Genomic DNA, 25,077 nt, shown 5'->3' on the forward strand with positions numbered 1-25,077 from the left:
TAGTGAAGGGGAAAGGGACCTGGGGGTCCTGGTGGATAGGAGGATGAACATGAGCCAGCAATGTGCCCTTGTGGCCAAGAAGGCCAATGGCATCCTAGGGTGCATTAGAAAGGGTGTGGTTAGTAGGTCAACAGAGGTTCTCTTCCCCCTCTACTCTGCCTTGGTGAGGCCGCATCTGTAATATTGCATCCAGTTCTGGGCCCCTCAGTTCAAGAAGGACAGGGAATTGCTTGAAAGAGTCCAGCGCAGAGCCACAGAGATGATTAAGGGAGTGGAACATCTCCCTTATGAGGAGAGGGTGAAGGAGCTGGGTCTCTTCAGCTTGGAGAAGAGGAGACTGAAGGGTGACCTCATCAATGTTTAAAAATATGTAAAGGGTGAGTGTCAGGAGCTAGGTTTTTTCAGTGATGTCCAGTGCTAGGACAAGGGGCAATGGGTGTAAACTGGAGCATAGGAAGTTCCATGTGAACATCAGGAAAAACTTCTTTACTGTGAGAGTGACAGAGCACTGGAACAGGTTGCCCAGGGGGCTTACGGAGTCTCCTACGTTGGAGATATTCAAGGCCCGCCTGAACAAGTTCCTGTGTGATGTACTCTAGGTTACCCTGCTCTTGCAGGGGGTTGGACTAGATGATCTTTTGAGGTCCCTTCCAACCCTTGGGACTCTGTGATTCTGTGACAAACATAATTCTTACGTATGAATGTGTAAATGTGTTTTCATAAACATACAATTTCATATTTATTGCTGCACTGTTTCTTCCTTGAAGTGGATACTTGCTGAAAGTTATATTCATGTGAAATACAAATGTGTAGCTTTTAATGTAACGTTAGAAATCTGTGTGATGCACACACACTGACAGAAATACATTGTGTCTTACTGATACTCCTTGCAAGTTGCTGGTTGTCTCAACATAAAATGTTCACAACTTCTGTCACTTAAGTATTATTGGCTGGTGTAGCAAAATAACAAACACTCTGAGCATTAATTTTACACTTAGTTATTACACAAGAACTGTGTAGACCTCTCTATTCCAGGGAAGGTTTTGTCTCTGAAAGCCTGTCTTAACTAACAGTGACTTCAAGAGGGGAAAAAATAGTCTACCAAATGTGTAAGAAAGGTGGTGACTTTGATCCTTAGAGGCTATTGAAGTACCTCTTGTTAGTGCCTCCTGAGAATTCAGGAGGGGATGTTGGGGATGGGGCTTTTTTTTTTTCTCTTTTTGAAGTTTGAGCAATTCCTGTCAAATTGTGTTGCTGATGGTTGGAGCAGAAGAGCATTTAATAACTTAAAACTGCTGGACTACTGCTTCTGGTGGTTTGGAGTTTGGTCAACAAGGCCGACATGGAGTATGGTTGAGGTAAGGCATGGCTTACGGTCCAGGTTGTTTGGGATGTGATACAGCCTATTGCCAGTTAGGGACTGTGTAGAGGAACACTGTAGCAGTTGCTATAGTAGCAGGGTGTAAGTAGTAAAGATGCAGATTGTGATGTTCGCAGCACAGCATTACCCCTTTTCCCTCTGAGATTGATAATAGAGTGAATTTGCAGATATTTTCAAGTAACATTGTGTGGCTCCATTCTGTGCCAATTTTGTGCAAGCAGTTACCTCTTTTATTTCAGACTTAAATTATGGAATAAAGTGCAATTGTGGACTTAACCTTTTTGATATTCTTCTGATACATGGACATGTCCATATGCCAGGTCTGTCATCTGATGTCACTAAGATCATCAAAGTTCTTAAGACAGAATAAAGGAACCTGGTAGTTCCTTTTCTGTGCAATGTATCTGTTGCTGTCTGTAAATAATGGTGTATCCAAGTCTCAAGACCTTCTGTAACACCTGAAAACAGTCTCATTTTACAGTGGAATGTTTTAATAGGTCAGTAAGCATTGACAAAGGAGGCTTGTGTTGTCCTCAGCTGCATCGGATGGGTAACCTGCCTGTTGAGGAAATCATATGCCCTAGAGGAAAAAGTGAAATAATTTGCGTGTTCTTTACTCCTTTCATTCATTTTCAATCTTGTATTACCAACCTGTCCCACACAAAAGACCACAATTTATAAGCTTTGCTCTGACTTTGCTCTTCTGCTCACATGTATTTGTGTCTTTTTTTCTACAACAGTTGAATGTATCTCATGCAGTGGTTGATTGTGATAAAACAAAGGAGCTTGATAAAAGTCGATGTGCAGACAGCTATTTAAGTGTGTGATGGGAGCCTGACATCTCTGTGGGAACAGCATTAAGATTATGCAGCCCTATTGTGCTCGCATCTTCAAAAACCTTCTCATGTTTCCTGATGGCAATCACACTTGTGAACAATCCCACCATTTACCAGAATAGTTTCAAAAGGAAGCGACTCCCCCCTTCATAGGGCACATAAACAACATTGTGGAGACTCTGCCTGTCTTCAGATGCAAGGGGTGGAAAAAAAAGAGCTGTTCTACCAAGAAATTCCTATTTTCTGCTGCTAGCTCCCTTTCCTTTGGAGCAGAGAGGTACCAGGTTAGAACATAAGCTATAATGGCTGAGATGTGGTGGATCCAGGCAGCCTAGGGTTGATAGGGAGCTCTGGAGAAAAGACTTGAGTCCTGGGTGAGGCAGTACATTGCATGAAATAATTGTCCACACCACAGAGGGAAAGATGTGCCTACACAGAGACCAAAGTTTGAAGAGGCAACAGAGATTCTTGCTGATGTTGTGTTAGAATTCCCTGGTTGGGATCATCTTCAGTCGTTCTGTTCAGTATCTTGGGTTATTTCCAGTTGCCTGCTTTTTACCACAGCACTTTCTTTTCCATGGTAATAAAGGTGCTGGGAGGACGTGCAGGAGTGATTCCTGAGCCATTCCAGGAATCCTGAACTGCCAACAAAGAAAAATATTGTCTGGCTGCCTTGCTTATTCCAAGCTCTAGTGAAACAGCAAGTCACAACAGGATAAAGCATAACACAACCGCTATTCCTTGAGGATTCAGACATTTGCTTCAAGTGGCTTGCAGAATTGAGAAGCTTAACCAACCCAATAGAGGAATGGATGTTTTAACTCCTTTTCTGTTGGTTCCATTTTATCAGTTATGGTATGAGACATTTTCTGCAGGGTAGACTGAAAAAACTTGGGATCCTGAAGCTGCAGACTATACTGAGAGATTTTGATGGGGTTGCAGTCTAACTCATTTCCCTTCTCCAACATTGACTGGTAACACCTGTGTTTTCCCTGTTTCTGGGTTCTTCGGGAACAGGATGGTAATGGCAATAGCATGGGCTTGAGTTTTAATGGTTTTGGCTGGCTTTCAAGTTGCCAGGAAGGGGGAGGAGGAACCAGGATGGGGAAATGATTATTTATTCTTTTCCTCACCCTATAATTCAGTCAAAATTTAACAGTATTTAAGTGAAAGCATGAAGAGAATGTTTCTGACCTTGAGGAAAATCCTGCCAAATCTCTGCGACCTGTTAGAAATAATGAAGTCTTGGGGAGTTTCAGGAAAATTTTGTGAACCTTGTGCAATTTAAATGCTCCATCAATACATGTAGTTATGGCTGCTTTATAAAAGCTTGCATGTAGAGTTTATGGAGTTCAGCTTTTCCTTTCATTTAAATTCCCTCTCACTATTTAACTGGTGATGCTGGTTTGAAGATGAGGGCAAACTGCATCTTTCCCCCGCCTCCTGCATGCTACTTGTATGTGGGTTTGTGTTGGAACTTGTGTTGGATTACATGTACACAGAACTCCACACACAGTGCCTATACACGTGAGAGCAGGGTGCTTTCTGTGTGCTAACTAACAGACTAATCAGATCTTTGAATAATTTCTTTCATTTTGTTTCCAGTTTTAGATTGTAGCTGCTTTTCATAGCATTGTTTTTCACTTGCCAACAAACATGTGCTGTCACAGACCTAGCCCAAAGCTTCAACCATTTGTTTCTCTACATGGGTGAGAATTCAGTGCAAAATTGACCATTGCAGTACATTCCTGCTGAAGGAATTGTTTGACCTGGCAGTGGTCCTGTCAGCAGTATAGATGGCAACATAGGCTAAGACTCAGGATCTGGGGCTTAGAGCCTGAGCTGCTTAGGGTTCAAGAAATGATCCTGCTTTTCCTTTCTCTGGTGGTCATTTCATTTTGGAGTGTCCTATCGTGAATGGCTGCTGTTCACAAGAGCTTTCTGTGTGGTTCAGCGCAATCTGCAGCACCAGTTGTAGTTCCACTCTTGCCAAGGCACTGAACTGGTACGCCAGGCATTTATAGAAAATACTTTTTGCCGCAGAAGTGGGTTTGTGTGTGTGGTGCTTTTCTTTTCGTTTTAGCAGCAGTTTCAAATGGAAACTTGTGGTTAATTCAAGGGGAAAAAACTAAGGAGGAAATAATTTATCTCAGAAGATTACTTGGTGGAACTGAAAACAGGAAATCTTGCTTTTAGTGTGATCGAATAATTGTTTTTCCTTCTCATAATTTTAATTGTCTTCATGGAACAGATTTTCTGCAGTTTCAGATAATGTGTTCATCATACTTCTGTGTGTTTAAAATATAAGAAATATTGGACTGCTGTACAGAAATAATATTTTCATTTAGTTTCTATTCATTTGAGCGCCATGTGGCTTCAGAACATGTCTTTAAATACACTTTCTTTGGAATATTATTTCTTTTCAAACTCTGTTTGCTTGGCCAACTTAAAGCAAAGGTGAATTCCTTGACTCATGTTCAAATTTACCTTTTTGTTTAAACAGAGAAATCCTGCCTTCATTTCAGTTTGTGGGAAAGTAGAATGTCCTACCAGTTCTAACATTGATGAGATTGGGAAGGGTTTTAATAGGCCAAAAACTTAATGTTCTTTTTCCCCCCTGATTGCATTGCTGGAGTTTGGGATGATGTCCAGTGCCTCTGTAACCCATCTGAGTAATGACTGCCTTGGCTAACAGATCCATCTTTCCCTGTCTTTGATATGAAATTACTTTCCTGTACTTCATGAACAAATTAAGTTACAGTCTTCATAAAGTCATTTGAAGCAATACAGTGTGACTGAGTTTGTTGAACAAGGTAGGTGTGCTTGGCAAGGAGAAATGAAATCTGTCTTACAGCAAGAGGAATCCTACAAGGAAGGTGGTTATTACAGAACCTGAAATTTGGGGCTTTCAAGTCAAGAAATGAGATGGAACATGAGATGTTACATTCCAGAATTAATTCAGATATTAACTAACATCTACAGAAGATGGAAGAGCAGAGGACTAAAGTGATACAGAGCCTGCAGAACTGAAAAGAGAGGAGCGAGTGGTGGGTAGATGAGGCCTAGAAACTAATGAAAGTAATTACCTGGGACCTATAATTGTCATTGGAAAAAAAAAATCACTTGGGGAGATGGAGCACGAGAGAAGAGAGTGAATATGGTTAACTGAGTTGGGAGTCTTCAATACTCTGTGTCGTGCTAATGCAGTTCTTTGTTACCCAGTGTGATTTGTGTGCCACCTGTTTCAAGTGCGTTCACTCTCCAAGGATGTCAGATGGGAGTCAACATGCAAGAGTTAAATTATTTGGAGAGGATTCAGAGATTGAGTTAAATGCACAGGGATTCATTGCTTAAATGAACTTAGTTAAATTAGTTAAACTCTACTTTCCAAGTGCAAAGATCGTGAACTAATGCATTCGCCATGGCTTTAGTGTTTTCTCCATGTTGCTTAGTATTGTTTTGAATGATAAAATGTATTCCATTAATTGTGATCATACTGCATAATGTGCACATGTGAAAGAACTTCATGCAACTCCAGAGTGCTACAGCTGATAGCAGCACACATTTTAATCTATTTTGGTAGGTATTTACATATTTTTATAGTCTCTTTTACAAACAGTCCAGCAAAGGAGAACAAACTTCCTCCAAGATCATGCTGTAAAATTAATGAGGTTCATGTCTATGAAAAACACGGGTCCATTCTGTGTAATTTAATAGAAAGGTTAAGGACATCAAATACTCCATGCTTGGTACTTGAGCAAGATGTGCAGTACAAAGAAATGCAGAGAGATTTAGGTACTTTGCTTTGTGATTTGGGCTTTTTTTTGTTCGATTAAGGTATAGTTGAGGTTGGTTTGGGTTTTTTTTTTTTGTTCCAGGGACACAAAAAGGTATTCATTTTACAGTAGTGCTGTCCCCCTGCCAAACTGTGAGAGTTTAGCTCAAGTCCTAGGAGTATTAAAGCTCTCCATTAAGATTCATATCTCTTCAGGTTCTGTAATTTAAATACTGGGTTATTATCATAGGTGTATAATCATATAAACGTTTCAGAAGATTTGTGTTGGGGGAGGAATGAACACAGAAGTGAGTCAAGTCTTCCAGCACTTGCAAATCCTGTTTCCAGCTGTCAGTTTCAGATTGATCCAAGATGTTCAGAAGTGCCTTAGATTGCCTGTTGTAAGAACAAGGCTGCCGCTTCAGTAGCGAGCTCCCAGTGCTGAGGTTTATTTGCCAGAAAAACTAGAAATTGGCTCATACTGGCAGATGGGTTCTTGGGTTTAATACCTGACAACTTTGGTTGTGTGAATCCAGAACATAAAACTCATGATACAATGCTGTTTACTTCTACTTTTCCCTGGAAATTCTCAACGTTAAGGACCTGTTTGGAACACAAATCAAAACTGCATTAATGGCTTTTAGATTTTTGAGAATAATGTTCTTCCTGTTCTTCCTTCTTTCTATGTTGAAGGAACTGAGTAACCACATTTCCCTGCTGATGTACTTGCTTTGTGACTGAAACCGATAAATGTAATTTCATCTTCAGTGAACTTAATGACAACAAAATATGGGCTTATGTCCCTTCTTCGTATTCAGTTTGCCATATTTTTTTCCAAGCATACCCTTTCTGAATGGCCTTAATCTAATATAATGCTACTTTGGATAATAGCATCCAGCTTTCATGGGGTGAGGGGAAGAAGGGTGCATTAACCTACATTAGCAGAGAGCAAAAATAAGCGTGTGTTCTGAGGCTTTGCTAAGAGGAGGAGTGGCATTTGATATGCTGTGGGTTTATTTTTATAACTTCTGTGTCAAAAGTATGCCATGTATTTGTGGTCTGGTATCTTAACTGTGGTGACAGAGCCTGTGTGCAAGTCTGGAGAGCATCTCTGTGACTGAGTGAACAAGTCATTTAAATGGAGATACTGCAAATTGAATGTAGTGTCTATTAACTTGTGAATTGCTGTGGATTGATATTACCATGCCAGGGCTTCTTTCATTAGTCAAAAAGCAATGAGAAAGAAAACTGCATGCTTTTCAGGAAACCAGGTTCTATTATGATAAGAAGCATTTGTTTTTTCCTTCATGAAATCTCAGTTTTCATGATTTGTGAGCCCTGTCTTTGGGATTTCTGTACAATGGTCTTATAAACTGTGAAGATTTTGGACAAAATACTGTAAAGCTGCATGCAACCCCTCCATGTACAGAAACACATGATGCAAACAGGACTGCTTAAGTGGCAGTGGCTTACTATCTACTTCATTTCTCTCTGCATGCTGTTAACAATCTGAGAATCTTCTTCTGTTCACTTATTATTTCCCCTTGTATTTATACCTTCTAGTTAGGGTTGTTGCAGAGTTGTTGACAGCTGGTTTTGTCCTCTTGTTTTCCAGTTGCTTAGGTGTCTCCAGCCTTGTCTGAACAGTACTGGGGTGGAGGTTTGAACTCTGTGTTCCCAACTGAGGAAGTATTGGTTCCTGAAAAACTCTGAGCTTGTGTTATTTGTACCAAGAGGGCTACATGTGTTCTAAAAACAAATAATGTGGGGTTTGAGACTTTGCATCCACAGTTATACAGTAGCCCTGTAAAAACACATACACTAATGCTGATCTGAATTTTCAAGTTCCAAAGCTAGTGACAGTAATCATTTCTAACAAGTTTCTGTTAAGATCAAAGCCATTTTAAGGCAAAACAGAAGATAAAACTTTTTGGCTTCCAGAGTTTCTTGTGACATAACCATCTAGGCAGAATTGAGGTAATTTTTGATGTTTTGTTATAAAAGAAATCAGGATCATAGAATAGTTTGGGCTGGAAGGGACCTTCAAAGCTCATCTAGTCCAGCCCTGTGTAATAGCAGGGACATCTTCCACTAGATCAGGTTGCTCAGAACTGCATCCTGATGTCAGTGTTAACAGATTTGTGTATTACCCCATGTGTATAGTCTTTTCAAAAATGTTCATCTTTGAATCTATTCCAGAGTAAAGATGTGGTGACAAACTTATCTGTGGCTTTGAGTGAATCTCTGCCACAAGGATATAGGAAAGAATTGTCTTACACAATTACTACAGGACTGAGAATGACTTGTGGATTTACTCCTAGAGTGATACTATGAAAATGCAGCTCCAAATCTAAATGTGGTTTGATCCTCTTACATACCTGTGCATTAAATACTCTTTGTTTAGAAGCTGAACATGATTGTATCACTAATTTGCGTTATCCCAATAGTGCAGTTAGGGTGTAATAGTGAAACTCTAGAAACTTAATTTGCAGCGTTCTTATTTTCATTATCCAGGCTTTACAGAGTGACTTGTTCAGTACATGCTAGTGCCTGTCATGTGTCAAATGTCAAACCTCTCAACATTTCCCTTGCCCTTTTCCCCTTCTCCAGGGGGGAAGGAGGATCAGCCCACTGATCACCAGCATCCAACAGCTTCTGGTTCTAGAGCAGCATGACACAAATAGTAATGGAAAGGAGGAGGTCTTTGTCCACTTTACGATTGCTGAAAGCATCTTTACGGCAGTAAGGGGAAGCCCGTTTTACAGAGCTGAAGCTCTGTGTGGGTCTGTGACCCACATTGTGCAAGCATGCCAGTTGATGATACTAATACAGCTCACTTTGGGACATGAAGTAACTGATAGCTATATCATCTGCGATAAAATTACCAAGGAAAGCTTAAATTAAGGAGAGCCAGGGTTTAAACTTCGCAGTACTGAGCTGTTAAGGAAAGGTCAGTTTATGCCTTAGGCTGAAAAATGGAATAGTTGGTTGGCGAACCTCCATCAGTGCCAGTCAGGCTTGTTCCAGAGTTTAGTTATTAATATTCAAAAGGAATGTTTTCAGTCCTGATCTCTAGAGCACAACTGCTCATGACAGTTCTGAGGTGATTTTTATGCCTGTATGGTATTTAATAAAATGTGAAGACTAACAGCACAGAAAGAGGGCTTTCTTTGGAGATACCACACATAACTTAACGTGTAACTTTTTCATGTGCCATGAATAAGTTATGTGTCACGTTGAGTATATAGGCTCATCTGTCTGCATTCCTTTTTTAAAGAGTATTAGATCTTGTATGGAAATTGCTTTTCCAAAGGAGTCCATTTCAAACAATGTGTGAAAATGCAGCACTTCAGACAAGGAGAGAGAGATGTCAGAAGGGTGATAACAGCAGGGATTTCACAAGCTTTATAGGCAATTCTTCCTGATGTTGGTATTTTGAGTATGCTAAAGCAAGAAAGATTGCATCCCTTCTGACAAGTTTCTAGTTAACTGCAATTCATTTTGTAGTTATAACCAGCAGGTGCTATGAAGTTTAGGATAACTGATAATACAGGTACAGATACGAGCAAGTCCCTTGTTTCTGGTGAGGTTGTGTATCTGAAGAAGCTCATAATGTCAGTTAAAAATGTGCGTTCATTAACCTGAATGTACCTTTAATAACCTTCATGTTTCTTCTTTTTTTATCCTGTATTACAATAGAAATATGGTCATAATTCTTGTGTTTCCCAAACAGGGCAGGATCCAGTGTCTAATCACAAAGAATTCATATTCATAATGAATAGGACAAACTTCCAGAATAATTTTTTTTTGTACTGACATTTTAAATAAATCAAAATAGTTGTAGTTCTGCATCAGCACAATTCTGAAGTGTAACACAAATGTTAAAACCCATAAATGCATTCAGTAATCATTAGTGCCTCGAGCTGCACTGTGTGGTATAGTGCTGACTACGCCACTTCCCATCTGCTAAGGGCAGGCTGCTGCTGGTTGGGATTTAATTGCAGAAATTCTGTTTTCTGGGTGTCTGAGACCTGTTTTAGTTTTTTCTGGTATTGATTAGATGGAGTAAAAACTGTGGTTTATTAAAAACCTGTAATTTAGCACAAAATCTAGGTGGTTTCTTTTACTAAGGGAAATGGTTTCTCTGTTTATCTGCTCTTCTCTGCAGGCAGTTTATTGTCTAACCTGAAGTATCTGAAATGTTCTTGAGTGTTAGTAGGAAGATGAACACTCTTCACCTATTTATTAGTACTCTTTGGATTCCTGTAGTGTTGTCTACAGGTGACATCCTGTCACAGAGAGACATCATGTCCCATTTGCAGAGCAGGAATCATGTCAAGTTGTTTAGAATGGATTGTGCTTCTAGTCATGAAGTGTTAACTAAACCCCCCTGATTTTAACTGGTTAATATTTGTATTAGCAGGTGGATTGACCAGCCTTCTTTTGCCATCATATTTGGTATGAGGACAAACATCTTTGATCCAAAGGCATTTCACCCTTCCTTGTTACTCTGTGTTGTCTTTGGTGTGAATGGATATGAAGAGCGGAATTTGTCCCTGGATGTAATGAAAAGAACTACATTGTGTTGGTCATGGCAGCCTGCTGCCTAATTTAATTATTCAGGGATGTTGGGTCATTTTGGCTTATTTCTTTTATAGCTATCAATAGTCTAGGAATCACTTGAGTTCATTCTAGGAATCACTTCAGTTCATTCTAAAAATAATGAAAAGCGAATTTTGGATCAGAACAGCATATTTTGACAAGCCACATTCTATACCCATGTGCAGCTATTAATAAATCTATACATTTAAATGTTCAACATGCAGCACTTCTTAAATATAGAAAAATAAGGGGTTTATTGTGAATATTAATGGGAGATTTTCACCTGCTGTGATGTAGTATTCCATTGAGGCTCACGGGAATTGAACTGCTACTTCAGTTTTACATGGAGGACAATCTCACAATGCCAGTGCACTGGAGGAGCTAATTACACATTTTAATCCATTAATAAAAAAACAAGCTAAATATTAACCACTGCTTTAATGTAGTGCAAAAATATACTTATTTCTTTATAGATACAGTTTTCAGGGAAAGAATGAGATGACTTTTACTGTAGAACATGTTGCTCCCTGCAGAAGTCATCTGGCAAAAGCTCGGTGATCTTTCCTAAAATGAAAATTACTCCTAAGGTTAAGCACTGTCACAGTGTAATTTACTTACAATGTGTAAGCTCTTTTACATTGTTCTGGATACAGTCCAGTCCATCTTTAAGGTCATTAAAAAACCAAACATGGAATTAACTTACTCTGAGAGATCACAAACAGCCAGTGCAGGAAGCTCAGAGCAGTTTGTACTGTGCTCATACTGAAGGTTATTACGTACATTGTACGTGGGCAAAAGGTACTTTTCTCCAGCAAAGACTTGAAGTGGCTCTTGTATGTGCAGAGGCTCCACTATAATTACTCCTCAAAATGTTAGCTGACGTATTGTGCAGCAGTTTCCCCTTGACTTCCTGGAGGTGTTCATATTGCTGTTAGCCCTGTCAACTGCTGATTGATGTATCCATTTGAAGTCTAAACTCCAGCATCCCTCCAGGCTAGCAGGTCATCTTGTGCATACATTTATACAGAGGGAAGAATAGAATGCTGGTAGAGATGGGATCAGGGAGAGAATCTCAATAGAGAGGCATGTATTAGCCTTGGCAAGAGGTTGTGGTGGTGACAACTGAGGAAGTGTTGAGATAATAAGTCTGTAACAAAGAAAGTGTTTAGATAATGTTATCTAAATGCTTGCTGCATTGTGAACCTGTTATCTTAGTACTTACTCCACCACTGGAAAACACTAAAGGTAATTAATATTTAGACTGAGTTGCTGTGAGAACATCTCATACATTTAAAAATTCCATCAGAATATGTGAGACAACATATTGAATTATAAAACACAGTCATTGAAAGGCCTGGGTACTTTGGTAACTGGTGTTGTTTTCTCCCATCTTTTTTGTTTGGGTTGGGGGGAGACAAGGGGGAGGGAGAGAGAAACAGAGACAGCAAAAGAAAGAGGAAAGGAATAATTGCTAGAGCAATAGGATTTAATCTGCAGCTTGTATTCTTCTTTGCCACATGCAAATGTGTGACTGTGGGCAGAAAGGGCTACAGAAACACAGATGGTTTTCCATGTGTATCCAGGTTTCTCCCCATTATCAGTTTCCCTTATTCACGAGACAACATTGTGTCACATGAGGAAAAGATGTGTGAAGTCCTGTGATACAGTGAAGTGGTTTCAGCTGGGTCCTCATGGCTTCAGCTGGGTCTTCATTACCCTTCCAAGAAGCTCTTGCTGAAGGGACTCTCTCCAGCTCTAACACACAGCACATGCTGGATGCAGCTGGGCAGCAGGTCTTCAGTGACCAGTGGGTAAGCACTGAATAGGCTCTTGTGGTTTAAACCCAGTCAGCCACACAGTTTCTACTCCCCACCCCAGACAGCTAAACCCAGGGCAGCTCTGAGTTGCTGTTTCACATATTTGTGTATAGGCCTGCATCTGGGGCCATAGCAGAGAGGAAACAGCTATGTGAGATTCATGCCCTGTACAGAAATATGGACAGCTTTGTGCTGGCTGTCATCTGTTGCAAGGTTCTTATATCTAGAAAACTTTGGAATTGCCTCACGTCTGGAAATGCTTTACCTTTTTGGCTTAGCTGTGGTTTCTGCAGAAACTGTTACTCATTCATTATGCCATGTTTCTTGATTGTATACTGTGAACTACTGAAGTTGAACTTCTGATTAACTTTGTCTTTTTTCAGCTTGGGCAACATTCAAATTCCATCTGGTAGGCAGAGAGTATGTTATGGGTTACTTGCAAGCATGAGAAATGCCACATAAATGTTTTGTGTCTCAGGCTGTGTCTATACTGCTAAGGGGACCAGACAAGTCATGATCTCCAGAGCTGGTGTGCTGTCATCCAGACTGCTTTATGTTGCATGCTGCCTACTTGGCTTTGAGCAGTGGCAGCTAGCACTCTTCCAAAGCAATGCTCAGGAGAGGACCTAGGGATAGAACAGCCAAGGACTGCTTCCAGCTAATGCCTCCCTTTTTGGTATGGAGAGGTTTTACCATTAGATACTGGGAGGAAAGTTTAGGCATTAGAAGTTCTTCCCTGTGAGGGTGCTGAGGCAGTGGCACAGGGTGCCCAGAGAAGCTGTGGCTGCCCCATCCCTGGCAGTGTTCAAGGCCAGGTTGGACACAGGGGCTTGGAGCAAGCTGCTCCAGTGGAAGGTGTCCCCTGCCCGTGGCAGGGGTTAGAGCTGGAGGAGCCTTAAGGTACCTTCCAATACAAACCACTGTGTGATTCTATTATATGAATGTGATATTTCCCCCCTAAGGACCAGAAGAATGTGTCCTGGTGTTTTTTATTTGCTGCTACTGGTGAAGTCTCAGTTTCCAGGTGCTCTTCTGCTCTCTTGGTACTTGTGAAGAAGCTCTTTCTGCTAACACAGCTGCCTGGCAGGTCCCTGTAGTTCCTAAATTGGACCATCTTTATGTCCTAGAGAAAAGTAGTGGAGATCTGGGCATGAGGAGGGTGCAGCATTTCTCTTGTTTAAGGAAAATGGATAGGTCACTGTGTTGGAACAGAGGGTCTGACTTCTGTAAAATCAAAGCAGAAAGCTTTTCTTCTCTCCTCCCATTAATCCAGCCTTTGGATGTTGTGGGAGCTTTTCAAATTCAAGCTGCATTGAGGATTTTTATTTCCAGATTCTTTAAAAAGAGGCAGTTTTCATGCTGGGGTATGAATTTACTCTCACCTCTTCAAGAGGGTTATGGGCGGTAGGTGTGTCCAGGTGCTGCCATCTCCTGTCCAGACCACCACTGTGACCTGCTGAGAGCTGTCCTGGGCCTTTAGACAAATTTAAAGGACATTAGTATGCGCTCACTTACTCTCATGTTCCAAATCTGTGCAGAGCCTTTTCATGCCCTCTCTGTTACAGTCTGTTAAGTGATCAGTGTCATTGGTATGACTGTTTTCCTAATGCATGTGTCTTACTGCTGCCTCTTTCTGAGTTCAGACTTGATAAAGCTGTTTCAGGGTGAGTCGGGGGCTTTCAGATCCCAACCCTAATTTTCAGGGGAATTAGAACAGCAATCCGATTTATTGGTCGTAAAATAGAATTAACTGTACTCAGTCAGTGGCTTTATGGGCAATTGCTTTAAAGGAGAGGTGCCAGCAGCCTGGTGGCAGGGCAAGGGATCTCAAGCTCCTCTATAGAGAAATAAGTATTTAAATAAGTATTTAAACCATCCTTAAAATTGTTCTAAAACCAGGATGAATGTTACAAGTATGGGATTCTCAAGTTTTCACCAGTTTCTTCTAAGTAACACTTCATGTCAGTACTGTTTGCATTGCACTTTCTGGGTGTGTGAGTTGGTTGCAGTGTTTGGGACAAAACCCAGCTTAGAAACCGCACACTGCAGAGCAGCAAGTGCTTCTCAGAGGATAAAAGTATAAAAAAAAGCTTTTCAATGAGTGATTTAAAAGCAGTAAAATAATAATGGGAAAATTCATATCATAAACTTGGTTTTGGACTATCCCTCCAATACAGAAAATAATCCGTTGTGCTCTTCCAAGTTATTTCTGTTGATTCTTTTTGGTGCTTTCCCCCCATCCCACAGTAATTGTTATTGGCATTTTTAAATTACTGTTTTCCTGAAATAATTGATTTGCATATTTATTACCCAAAAGGAGGTATTTTGAAATCTTTTCCAAGGTACCGTTTTACTGCGCCTTGACACAGGCACACATTTAGTACATGCATTCAAATCTCAGTTATGAATTGCATTATTTGTGTGGAAATCATCTCTTTAGCTTGAATGCAGGGTAGTGCAGCTTCCATTGGGTATTTGTATAAAGCTACTAACAAATGGAATAAATACATGGATCCATCAGATGTTCTCCTTTCACTGCCAATGTTGTGCAGTTTAAACATGGTCATGTTTTCATAATCCTCATCTGATTTTTATAGATAAGTAAACTTATGTAGTGTTATTTCCTTTAAGTCGTTTATAGTAACTGAGGGATTGTTGTTCATAAAGGTTATGGGAGGTCCTAAACATTACCTTGACACGGTGTTCAGTTGCATTTTTAGGCATCTCAAAGGTTATTTAAGGTAATGAAGATCCCAGAGGAGACATTTGAAAGACACTTGTCAGTTGCAAGTGATCAGGTGCCAAAATGAAGGTTTGATTAATATAAGTACTCTTTTATTTGAGGATTTTTCTGTTTTATGGGCAAAAAAAAAAATACCTGCAATACTTACGAGAAGGACAAAGGTCTTAGCTTTAGTTACAGAAGATTCTATGACACTGGCTATTTGTTTTCCTTATCAGTTCCCTTCCTTGTAGGAATCTAAAGGGATTCAGGGATCTAAACGCCAAGAACATATTTAAAAGAAAATGAAGGGAAATAGCACAGATTATTTGTCACTGTGTTTTTGAGGAGTGATCTTGTGTTTTTCTTTGTATTTCTATTAATAAAAGCCTTTTATATAGTTAATTCTTTTAGTTTTAGCACAAAATTCTCAGTGAATATAGTAGAAATATTTATGAAAGTGTATGCTCAAGTGTTCTGCTGGCTCAAGAGTGTTCAGCATTTTCCAGACCTTGGCCTTAGCTGTAGTTGGAAATAACATATTTTCTCTATATATTCTGTTTGGGAAGGTGACATCCATCAGTCACCTGTAATGGCAAGAAAGGGTTCTGAAAAGGTACCTGTATAAACGGACAAGAACGCCTGTGTAGTATAAATACAAGAGGTATAAAATAGGAGGAAAAGAGAGTTATGATTAAAATAATAGGTTTTACTTAAGTTAGTGTTCACATTTCCTGATGGAAAACTGCTTGCAGCTGCCACTGTCTCTGGTGGCACTGTTTGTATGCTTGAAACAAAAACCAAGCAAAGGAAAAAATTGAAAGCCTCAAGCCCTAAATGATAGGTAACTAAATTAATCCATCTGTAGTGTATGTCATGCTAAGTTCATGGGTATGTGGCTGGGCATTTTCCCTTTGTAGAGCAGTGGAAGTAGTTTGGGAGCCATTTCACAAGCCTCTCTGGTGAATTCTTAGAGTTTGATTTCAGAGAGATAAGAAAGAGCACAGTGATGGGGGAAGTTTAACAACCTGGAGAGATAGTGGAGTGGCTACACAAAAGCCTGTCAGCTTCAGGGTTTGAAGTAGGTTGAAATAAATTTAAATAAGATAATAGAAAGAACAGTCTGAAGATGGGGCATTTGAGAAACTCCAGCCTGATCTGAATTTTGTGTTTAGCTTTTCATGGGGCCATTGGTAGCACAAAGAGTCGTAGGTCTCTTAAGAAAACTGGATGCTGATAAAAACCCTATTGGAAGACTCTAGTGAGGACCTGAACAATTCCTATATTTTGGAGCTTTACTTTGAAGTATGTAGGTCTTGCTGCAGAGTTAAAGCTAAGTGCCTATTAAAAGTAAAGCCTCAGTGCTCAGTCTGCTCCTGCAGGCTGACTGGCTTTAGCTCGGTGAGTTTTCTTCTACTTGAACTATACTGGGAGATCTGTCTCCTATTTGGAGCAAGAATGATTTCTGCAGCTTGGTATTTCAGGAATTGTGTGAGATTGACTAAAGACAGGAATGTCAGGAGGCTGGGATGTACATGCCTGAGTGGAATACATCACCCAGTGTGCTGATGCTATTTGCTTGAAATGAAACTCGTATTTGTTAGTAGAGCAAACATTTTACTGGGAATCTGCCAGAAGCCTATTGGGAATGCAGGAAGTCTCCAGGCCTTGATCTTGATTATTTTTGGTCTTGAAAGCTGAGCTCAGAGCAGTGGCTCTGGCACCAGAGGGAGTATAGAGAATGTATAGCTGTTTCTTCTCTTGGCTGGATGGAGGGCACAAAGGAGAAGGCCTGGGGCAGGGCAGGGTTTGCTTGTTGTACTGTGTGGACTTGCTACCTGTGCTCTGAAGCAAAGGAGTGACTGAGTGACTGACATCTTTTGGTTCTCTTGCCATAGCTGAGAGTGATTTACTTTGTATCCAGTGCTAGAAATGATCCCTCTTTCCCTAACAAAGTATTTATTGCTGGCCATGAGTAGTAATAGTCATTGCTATAATTCTTTAATCTGTCATATTTGCAGGAAAGTAAAATGGGCCAGTACTGTATTTGTATATCTTTTTACCTGTAATTAGTTGTAAATACATTTAGTTTTCCAAACTTAATGCTTAATTTTGGTGTTAGCTGATTCTCAGCTGATGAAGTTGGTGAAATGCATTCCATTCCCTGCAAAACCAAATTCATCTTTCTCTTTGAAACTCTGATTTTGTCTGTTTCTTACTCTCACAGTGTTTATGGGTACTTGTGAATGTTGCGTAAGATTGGGTGTTAATTGTTCATACAAACCCTGGGTGGTCCCAAGTAGCTGGGGTTTGAGTCAGGTCAGTAGAAGCAAGTGAGATGTTCACAGTCAAACCCTTGCCAGAACCAGGAGGATTTTTGTGTAACATCCTAAAATCAGGAGCTGCAAATTCCTACTTTATTAATAGCTTCGTTCCCTGCTTCAGAAAAGCTGACCTGCTGCATGCTGAACCCTTTGGAGAGATTATCCCTGCTTGATTTTAGACCACATTTCTCATGCTTTTCTATTTATTAAGACCTTCTCTTATATTAAGGGCTATCATCCTCTGTAAGGAAATTAATGGGGTTTGACGAAATAATTGGGCTTCGCTTTTATTTTTGTATTTCTTGCATGTGCAGAAATCTATTGCTCAATTTATTTAATTTTTAGATGAATTGCTTTTTTTTTCTTTGGGGCAAGACAGCTGCATAGAAATACCTGTGACGTCCTGATTTACCCATGGCAGACTGTGATCCAGTGTGTCCCATGTCCCTGTTGGTGTCATGGCACCGAGGAGGTTAGGTGGTTACCTATCATATAAGTATGCTTCTCTCTTTCCGTATTTTCCTCAGCTGACCATTGTGTTCAGTTTTTGGTGGTAGTATTTGAGGCTCACAGAAGAGTAACTTGTAGTGCAGGACAAAAAGTTGTTCTACACAGTGTGTGGAATCAGTCAGAACTGCAGTGTGATTAAACCAGTTTCCTATTCTAGCCCACCAGTGCCTTTGTTCATAGCTAGCTGACAGTAGTAGAGCAGCTGGTTGACTTCAGTACTGAAATGCAATTGTTATCATTGCCTGTGTGTTCTTTTTGGTGAGGGTAGTTCAGAGCTGTCTTTAGAATCCAGGTTACATTATGGGTGGCCTGATGCCAAAGCCAACAGCTCTGAAACTATGCCCAGCTCTTGTATTGGACAGAAAAATTGCTGCAGAATTACCGCTTCAGCTCTGTGGATTTTTACTTGATTAAAATGATGATAAAAAGTTTGAATGTACTTCGTTTTCTTCTTTCTTGTGGCTTTGTGGCAAGGAATATTTAAGCAAATAGCTATGATGGGAGGTCATTCTCTGGATAGAATGAAGTGGGAACATTTTAAATTCCATTCATTTCAAATTAAGTTTGATTGTCAGTGGCAAATCCATGGTTCAGTTTAGACCATTGTCAACTATTTGTAATATTCATGTGCTTTTGTTTTCTTTAATGGAGATTCTCATGAGATGTTAGAGAAAAAAAATCTTTCCTGTTCCTTTTTTATTTCTTTTCAGCTAGTACTCATTGAGAGTGAGTTTTGAAGAATTTCTCAAAAGCCCTATTTTTACTACTTGCATCCTGGTTAAAATCCCATTTGTAATCATATTAATTGAAACAAGTACCTTAAGGGGGCCTACAGGAAACGTGGAGAGGGACTTTGGATAAGGGTCTGCAGGGACAGGACAAAGGCAAATGGCTTAAACCTGACAGAGGGGAGACAGAGAAGGCCAAGTTGAATGGGGCTTTGAGCAACCTGCTCTAGTGGAAGGTGTCCCTGCCTGTGGCAGGGGTTGGAACTGGATGAGTTTTAAGGTCCCTTCTAACCCAAACCATTCCAGGATTCTATGATTCTGTTAAGTAGGAAAACAAACCTTTGAGGTAGCTGCCAACATTGTCAAATGGCTGTCTAGTGGCTGGTCATTCTATTGTATATGGTTAGCAATCAGTCAGTGAAGCTGTATGTAGTAGGCACAAGTGACAAAACAGAAGAGTACATCTATTTGGCCTCCAAGGCTGTGAAATCACTATCTCCTATGAGTTCATTAACATGCTAATGAATGTCTTTCTCATTTGTCTTCCCCCTGTTCCAGCGAACATTTGTCGTGTGCCTTCACATTCTTTCTCCATGGGGAAAGCAATGTGTGCACAAGCGTGGAGATCGCTCAGCACCAGCCAATCTACCTGATAAACGAAGAGCATATCCATATGGCCCAGTCCTCACCATCACCATTCCAAGGTAAGGGAGCTGGATTTGGAACTTCATGTGCTTAACCTCACTTATGCATGGCAGGGTCTTCACTCCTGATGGTGTTATCTTCAGAGAAGAATAAAGTAAGATTAAGTACCTCTTTAGGCAGGTGAAATTCTGTTCAGGAAGTTGTGGACATAAGGGAAGATGTTGTTAAGACTTCAGCTCTAGAGTCAGCTATATGGGGATGGGAATTTTCCAGAGCTTTCTATTCATTAACATTGTTTTTAAAGGTACTTGCATCTAATAAATAAACCAGAAATTGTCACTTTTATTTAAAAGGACTTGCTGTTTAAGGAAGTGAGTCTACTTATTTGACTTTGTTACATGGCATCTAGGTCAGTGGGCTCAGATCTAGAACTTTAAGTGCTACATGAATACAAATACAGAGCTTGTCTAATTCAGGAGTACTTCTCATGCAGAGATTGACAACTCGTCTGTTTTTAAAAGAGGTGTGTGTATGAAACAATGAAAAACTCAAAGTATCTGTGACTATTTGGCAGTGTAAGAAATGAGGGGTTTACAGAATTAACAGCCTATTAAATTCATAATGTAATTGTGATGTGATTCTCTATGTCAAAAAAACTAAGAATATTTGAGTCATTGAGTTACACTGTCTTCAGTACAGACTGAAATTAAAATTTCAAAGCAATTAAAGGAAGAAATCTTTATAAAATTAAGGATACACCCAGAGACTTATAAAAATGAGCATTTATAGAGATGTCAGTTTATAGAAGCTTTATTAAAAAACAGTTTGTTTCTAGATACAAAGTTTTGACAGAGGCTCAGACACTTAATTCATAGAAGGTTTGATTTCAGTGAGCTAAATTCATTACTCTCTCAAATCAAATGTTACTAAAAGCAAAATTGAGTATGAATAGAAATACATGTTGAGCAATGAGTCCTCCTGATTTGACATGACTGTAGTTGTCTGCATATACTGTTACCTCTCCTTAATGCTGAGAAATCTGAAACACCATATGCTCCTGGTAAAATTCCTCCTGTTGAATATCAGCTTCTATTACTTCCACGTATGGTCATCCCTTTGTTGTTTCAGTACAATTAGATCAGCTCATTGTGGAAATTGTTAATCTAAACTGCAAAAAGGTGTGGGTTTAGCTCTGTAAGGGTGGCTGTACTGGAACGTGGCTTTAAACTCACACCTGATTTTGCACTAGCTTTTCCCTGAAGACAGGTCCTTAAACATGGTGTGGATGGAACAGTGACTCAAGCTGGAGGGGTAGAGACTCAGTAATCCATAGTTTAAATAAACCTACTGCAGGGACTGTTGTTTCTTACTTTGCAGTGTTGGTGAGTCCTTATGGCTTAAATGGTACACTCACGGGCCAGTCGTACAAGATGTCAGACCCAGCAACTCGGAAGTTGATGGAGGAGTGGCAGTATTTCTATCCTATGGTGCTGAAGAAAAAAGAAGGCATGAAAGAGGATGAGGAGCTGGGATATGACAACGATTTCCCTGTGGCAGTTGAAGTCATTGTTGGTAAGTTTCAGTATTGTGCCTGAAGGGTTATTTTCTTCAAAATCTAATTAATCAGAAGAGCCATTGTAATTTTCCTATATCCTATTGTAGCTCTCCTGACACTGGAACATCTGACTAGTTATCTTGCCTCAAGCTTCTCTACTCCCTGTATCCCACATGTTATTATTCACAGTATCAGGCTCCTTTTTTCAGCTCTGTACTGGTTACAGAGGGTTATACGTACATTAGTATGTGAAATTTCTTAGCTGTTTATGATTCAGGTAATAAATTTTGTCTAATTGACATTGAAAATAGGTTGAAGTAGCTGGAGCTGCTGCATTACCAGGTGTATTTCAGATTTTATTTTCCTTTTCTTTGTAGGTGGTGTGAGGATGGTATATCCTTCAGCCTTTGTTCTCATCTCCCAGAGTGACATTCCCATGTCACAGAATACTGCCAGTACCGGAGGCCATATAAATGTGGGACAGCAGGGGCTTGGAAGCGTGAAGGATCCTGCTAGTACCTGTGGGATGCTGCTTACTCCACCCACTTCTCCAGAGCAGGCTGTTATGGGTAAGCAAATGAGGAGGCTGAAGTCAGTTTTGCAGAGCTTATGATAAGTGGGGATAAGTATGAACAGTAGCAGATTAAAACAAAAGGCAACAGAGAGAAAGTTAGGAGAGGACTTCTTCTGTAGGTCTGCTGAAAGAAAGCAAATGCTTTAAACACCCCTGAAGAAGACACATCTTTAAACAAAACTTTGTGAATTCAGTTAAACTCCATTTTCTATAGAGCATTATTTTTGTGCAGTGGTGCCAATACCTGAGAGGCTGGATTCTGGCAGTGGTTCAGAAGGGTTAGTGTTGGTTTTCTTGCATTGGGATGGGAGGAGGGTGTTGATTCATTGTGGTTAAAGAGTACAGTGAACATATAGGAGTATGTTCTCTTTTTGTAAAGAGCTAGAAATACTGCACTTAACTAAGAATTCTTGTTAGTATAAGAATTTGCAAATGTTAGGTGCTCTTTTTGCCCATCACGGTTGGTTTTTAATTAAGGACCATTCAAAAGAAAAGTTTAAGTCCCTGGAACTGGTAAGAAAGAGCTGGGCTTCCCAAATGAGGCCTGCCACAGGCTTGCATCATACACAGATGGCAAACAGTGCTGCATGATATTTGCAAGTGAGCTGTATGTTTTGTCTGGATGGAGTATGCCCCTTTCAAAATCCATGGTAGTTCTAATCTCATTGGATCCATGGTAGTTCTAATCTCAGAAGCCACCCAAATGCTTGCTCTGTGAGGTACTAGATCCTGAATATACTTTGTTGAAATGAATATGCATGTCCTGTTGCTGCTTAGACATTGCAGTAAATATCTAAAACCTGTCATCACCTGGAACACAGACAAGACTGATTAGTTGCTGTCTGTGTGGTTATGCTGTAACAAATTTAGGACTGCAATTTCAAATGAGAACTAAGGAACAGAGGAGTGAAATGTTTGCTTGAGTGCAAGCTTCTGAGATAAGAAGTAGTTAAAAAAAAGGGGGGGGGGAAATATATGATGTAGAAAAAAGAAATTAAGCTATTTTTCCCCCCTCTCAAAAACTGTTTTAAGGCAGGTTTACAACTTCTTTGTGTGTATTGTCTTCTGAACTTGCTCTTTCCAGACTTGCTGTTGTTAATAGAATTACAAGACAGCTGAAGCTGGAAGGGACCTCTGGAGATTGTCTTATCCAAGCAGGGTCAGGTAGAGCAGGTTGCTCACATATTGTCCAGTCAGGTTTTGAATGCCTCCAAGGCCAGAGACTGCACAACCTCTCTGGGCAGCCGGTGCCAACGGCTGCCCACCTTTACAGCAAAAAGTTCTGTCTTACGTTTAAATGGAATTTCCTGTATTTCATTTTATGCCCATCACCTCTTATCCTTTCACTGGATACCACTGGTTATATCCTCTCTGTTCTCCCTATGGAGTATTTGTATACATTGATAAGATTCCTCCCCCAGCTTTCTCTTGCTCTCCTTGTAACCTTTATTGATGGTAATTTCTCAAATACTGGTATGTTTTATGCTTTGTAGATGCCTCTTAACTGACTGTGCCTGTTCACAGGAGATTCTCTGACTTGAGTCACATGAGCAAAGTCATTAGAGACCACTCACCACTGAGCAACTTCTGACCACTCACATTAGAAACCACTCACCACTGGACAACCACCTTCTGCTTGAACTTGGACAGATGGGGATAAAGGATTGTTATTAGAGCCTCACTGAGGTCCAAGGAGCCAGCAAGCTGGCTTAGCCTTTATTAGATGGTTCTGTCACATTGAGAAAGTCAATCTTACTTAGCAGTAATTACTGCTAATAATATAAAATGTGAGATTTAAATTCACTTGGAATAGTGGGTGTTCTCCCAACACAACTGATAGTTAAAATAAGCAAGAAGCTTTTCAGTAACCACCTAAAGCAAGATGATTGACTTGTAAATAGCAATCACTGATGAAGTATTGATGCATATTGTAACGTGCTACTGTATTTTTTAAATGCTTCAGATCCCTCTTAAACTTGTACAACATCACAAGGGGATTCTATTTTAGGATATTTATAAACTAGTAATATCTAAACAGTGTTCATATTGTTCAGTCTGGCAGGCACAGTTTGTGTTTGATCTCTGCCGTTGTTTGAGGACAACATGAAATAGGATCAGAGGGGTGCCTCTTCAGCCAACAATGAAAGGATTCCTTTCGATTATATTAGGCACCATTTTAAAAGGCCTTGAAAAGTTGAAGAAATGGAATGGAAATCCATGTCATGCAGTTCAGGATCAGTAAATGGGGTACATAAACTGGATTAGTCTGAGGCACATGAATGGTACTTCAGTCCCACCCTGTACTAGTAAAAATGTGGCTGTAGTACCATCACCAGTTCTGAACATTTAAGGATGTGGACAAATTGGATGGAGTCCAGAAAAGTGCAGTGGGAATGATTATAGATGTTCCAAACAGGACCTACAGAAAAGATGGGAAGAATTGAGATTGTTTAGTCTAGAGGAAATAAATTTGAAGGAGAAACGGTCTTCAGAGACATAACAGGAGAAAAAGAATAATCTGTAAACATGTAACGACCCAAAACTGGAGAAAGCAAAACTAGGCTAAACATGAGGGAAGACTTGCTCTGAGGAAGGATAATGACACGTTAGGATAAACTGACTGGTTGGAAGTTACAGCATGTCCATTAGCAGAGAGGTGGGTGGGTTCTTGAGGGTTTCCTAGGGGTTTGGGGTGTGTGTGTGTGTTTTAAAGAACAGGTTAGTGAGATACATTGACCCAGCTTTGAAGTAGAGGATGAGCTAGGTGATGATCTCTTCAGGTCAACCATATTTTCTGTCTCAAGTACACAACAAAACAAATTGCAGCTGAAAGTAGGGAATTATTAATGTGTAGAAAGAGACTGGATTGTGAAGTGACCTCTGGTGAGCTGCTGGTTGTCCCCTCCAGTTTATACCATTCCATGGCATAGCTATTTGTGTATGTTCCAGTATCCTGTCAGTGAGTTTCATTTATAAAAATCAGTGTGTGAGTACAAAATGTTTTGGCCTGCTGTGAAGTTCTGTTTCACGTTATGCCATGTACTGCTGTACTGTATAGTATAAACAGATTGCAGAGTTTTGGAAAACAATAGTTAATGTACTCTAATGTAACCTGAAAGCTCTCCTAGTTCCTTGGTTATCCTTTCCTGCCTCCTAGCCTCCCCTTTCCATCACACCTTTTTTGTTCCTTGGCAGGTGTGACTCTCCTGCTGCTGGCGCATGCCATGTGTGTTTGTGTGTGTGTGTTGGAGTTGGGTTTGCTTATATACCCACATTTCTCCCTCCCAAAGGAGACCAGATTTGCTAATTCTGGATTTTTGACCTGAGGTGGTTTTTTTTGATCATCTGTCAAGTCCATAATCTTACAGAACATTGGAAAGCCAGTGAAAGAAATGTAGAGCTCTGACTGGAGAAGAAAATACACAAGCACCAAGACTCAGAGACACAGGGGTGGGCAGCTTGTACGCAATTCTAAAAGTTGTATTTTGAAAGTCACCTCATCGAAATCAGCAGAATTACCCTGTTAGTTGCAGTGATGTATAGCACTGAATCCTTTCATTCTTAAAGCTTCTTAAATTGCGACAAGCAGGAGGACGAAGTGTTCTGTA

The 25,077-nt window shown here is 40.1% G+C and overlaps 1 protein-coding gene across 1 annotated transcript in view; it reads left to right on the forward strand.

Moving 5' to 3' along the window:
* The window catches only part of MED13L (mediator complex subunit 13L), a 186,204-nt gene that overhangs the window by 115,526 nt on the left and 45,601 nt on the right, over nucleotides 1-25,077 (forward strand). Inside the window, exons 5-7 of the mRNA XM_061370538.1 lie at nucleotides 19,254-19,399; nucleotides 20,718-20,912; nucleotides 21,273-21,464. Of these exons, the coding sequence (XP_061226522.1) occupies nucleotides 19,254-19,399; nucleotides 20,718-20,912; nucleotides 21,273-21,464 (533 nt within the window). The remainder of the gene's footprint in view (nucleotides 1-19,253; nucleotides 19,400-20,717; nucleotides 20,913-21,272; nucleotides 21,465-25,077) is intronic.

The sequence above is a fragment of the Neopsephotus bourkii genome, unplaced genomic scaffold, assembly GCF_033783945.1.
Source record: "Neopsephotus bourkii isolate Nb327-2 ecotype Australia unplaced genomic scaffold, CSIRO-AGI_Nbou_v1 NB_1542, whole genome shotgun sequence".
In the NCBI taxonomy this organism is placed as follows: Eukaryota; Metazoa; Chordata; class Aves; order Psittaciformes; family Psittacidae; genus Neopsephotus; species Neopsephotus bourkii.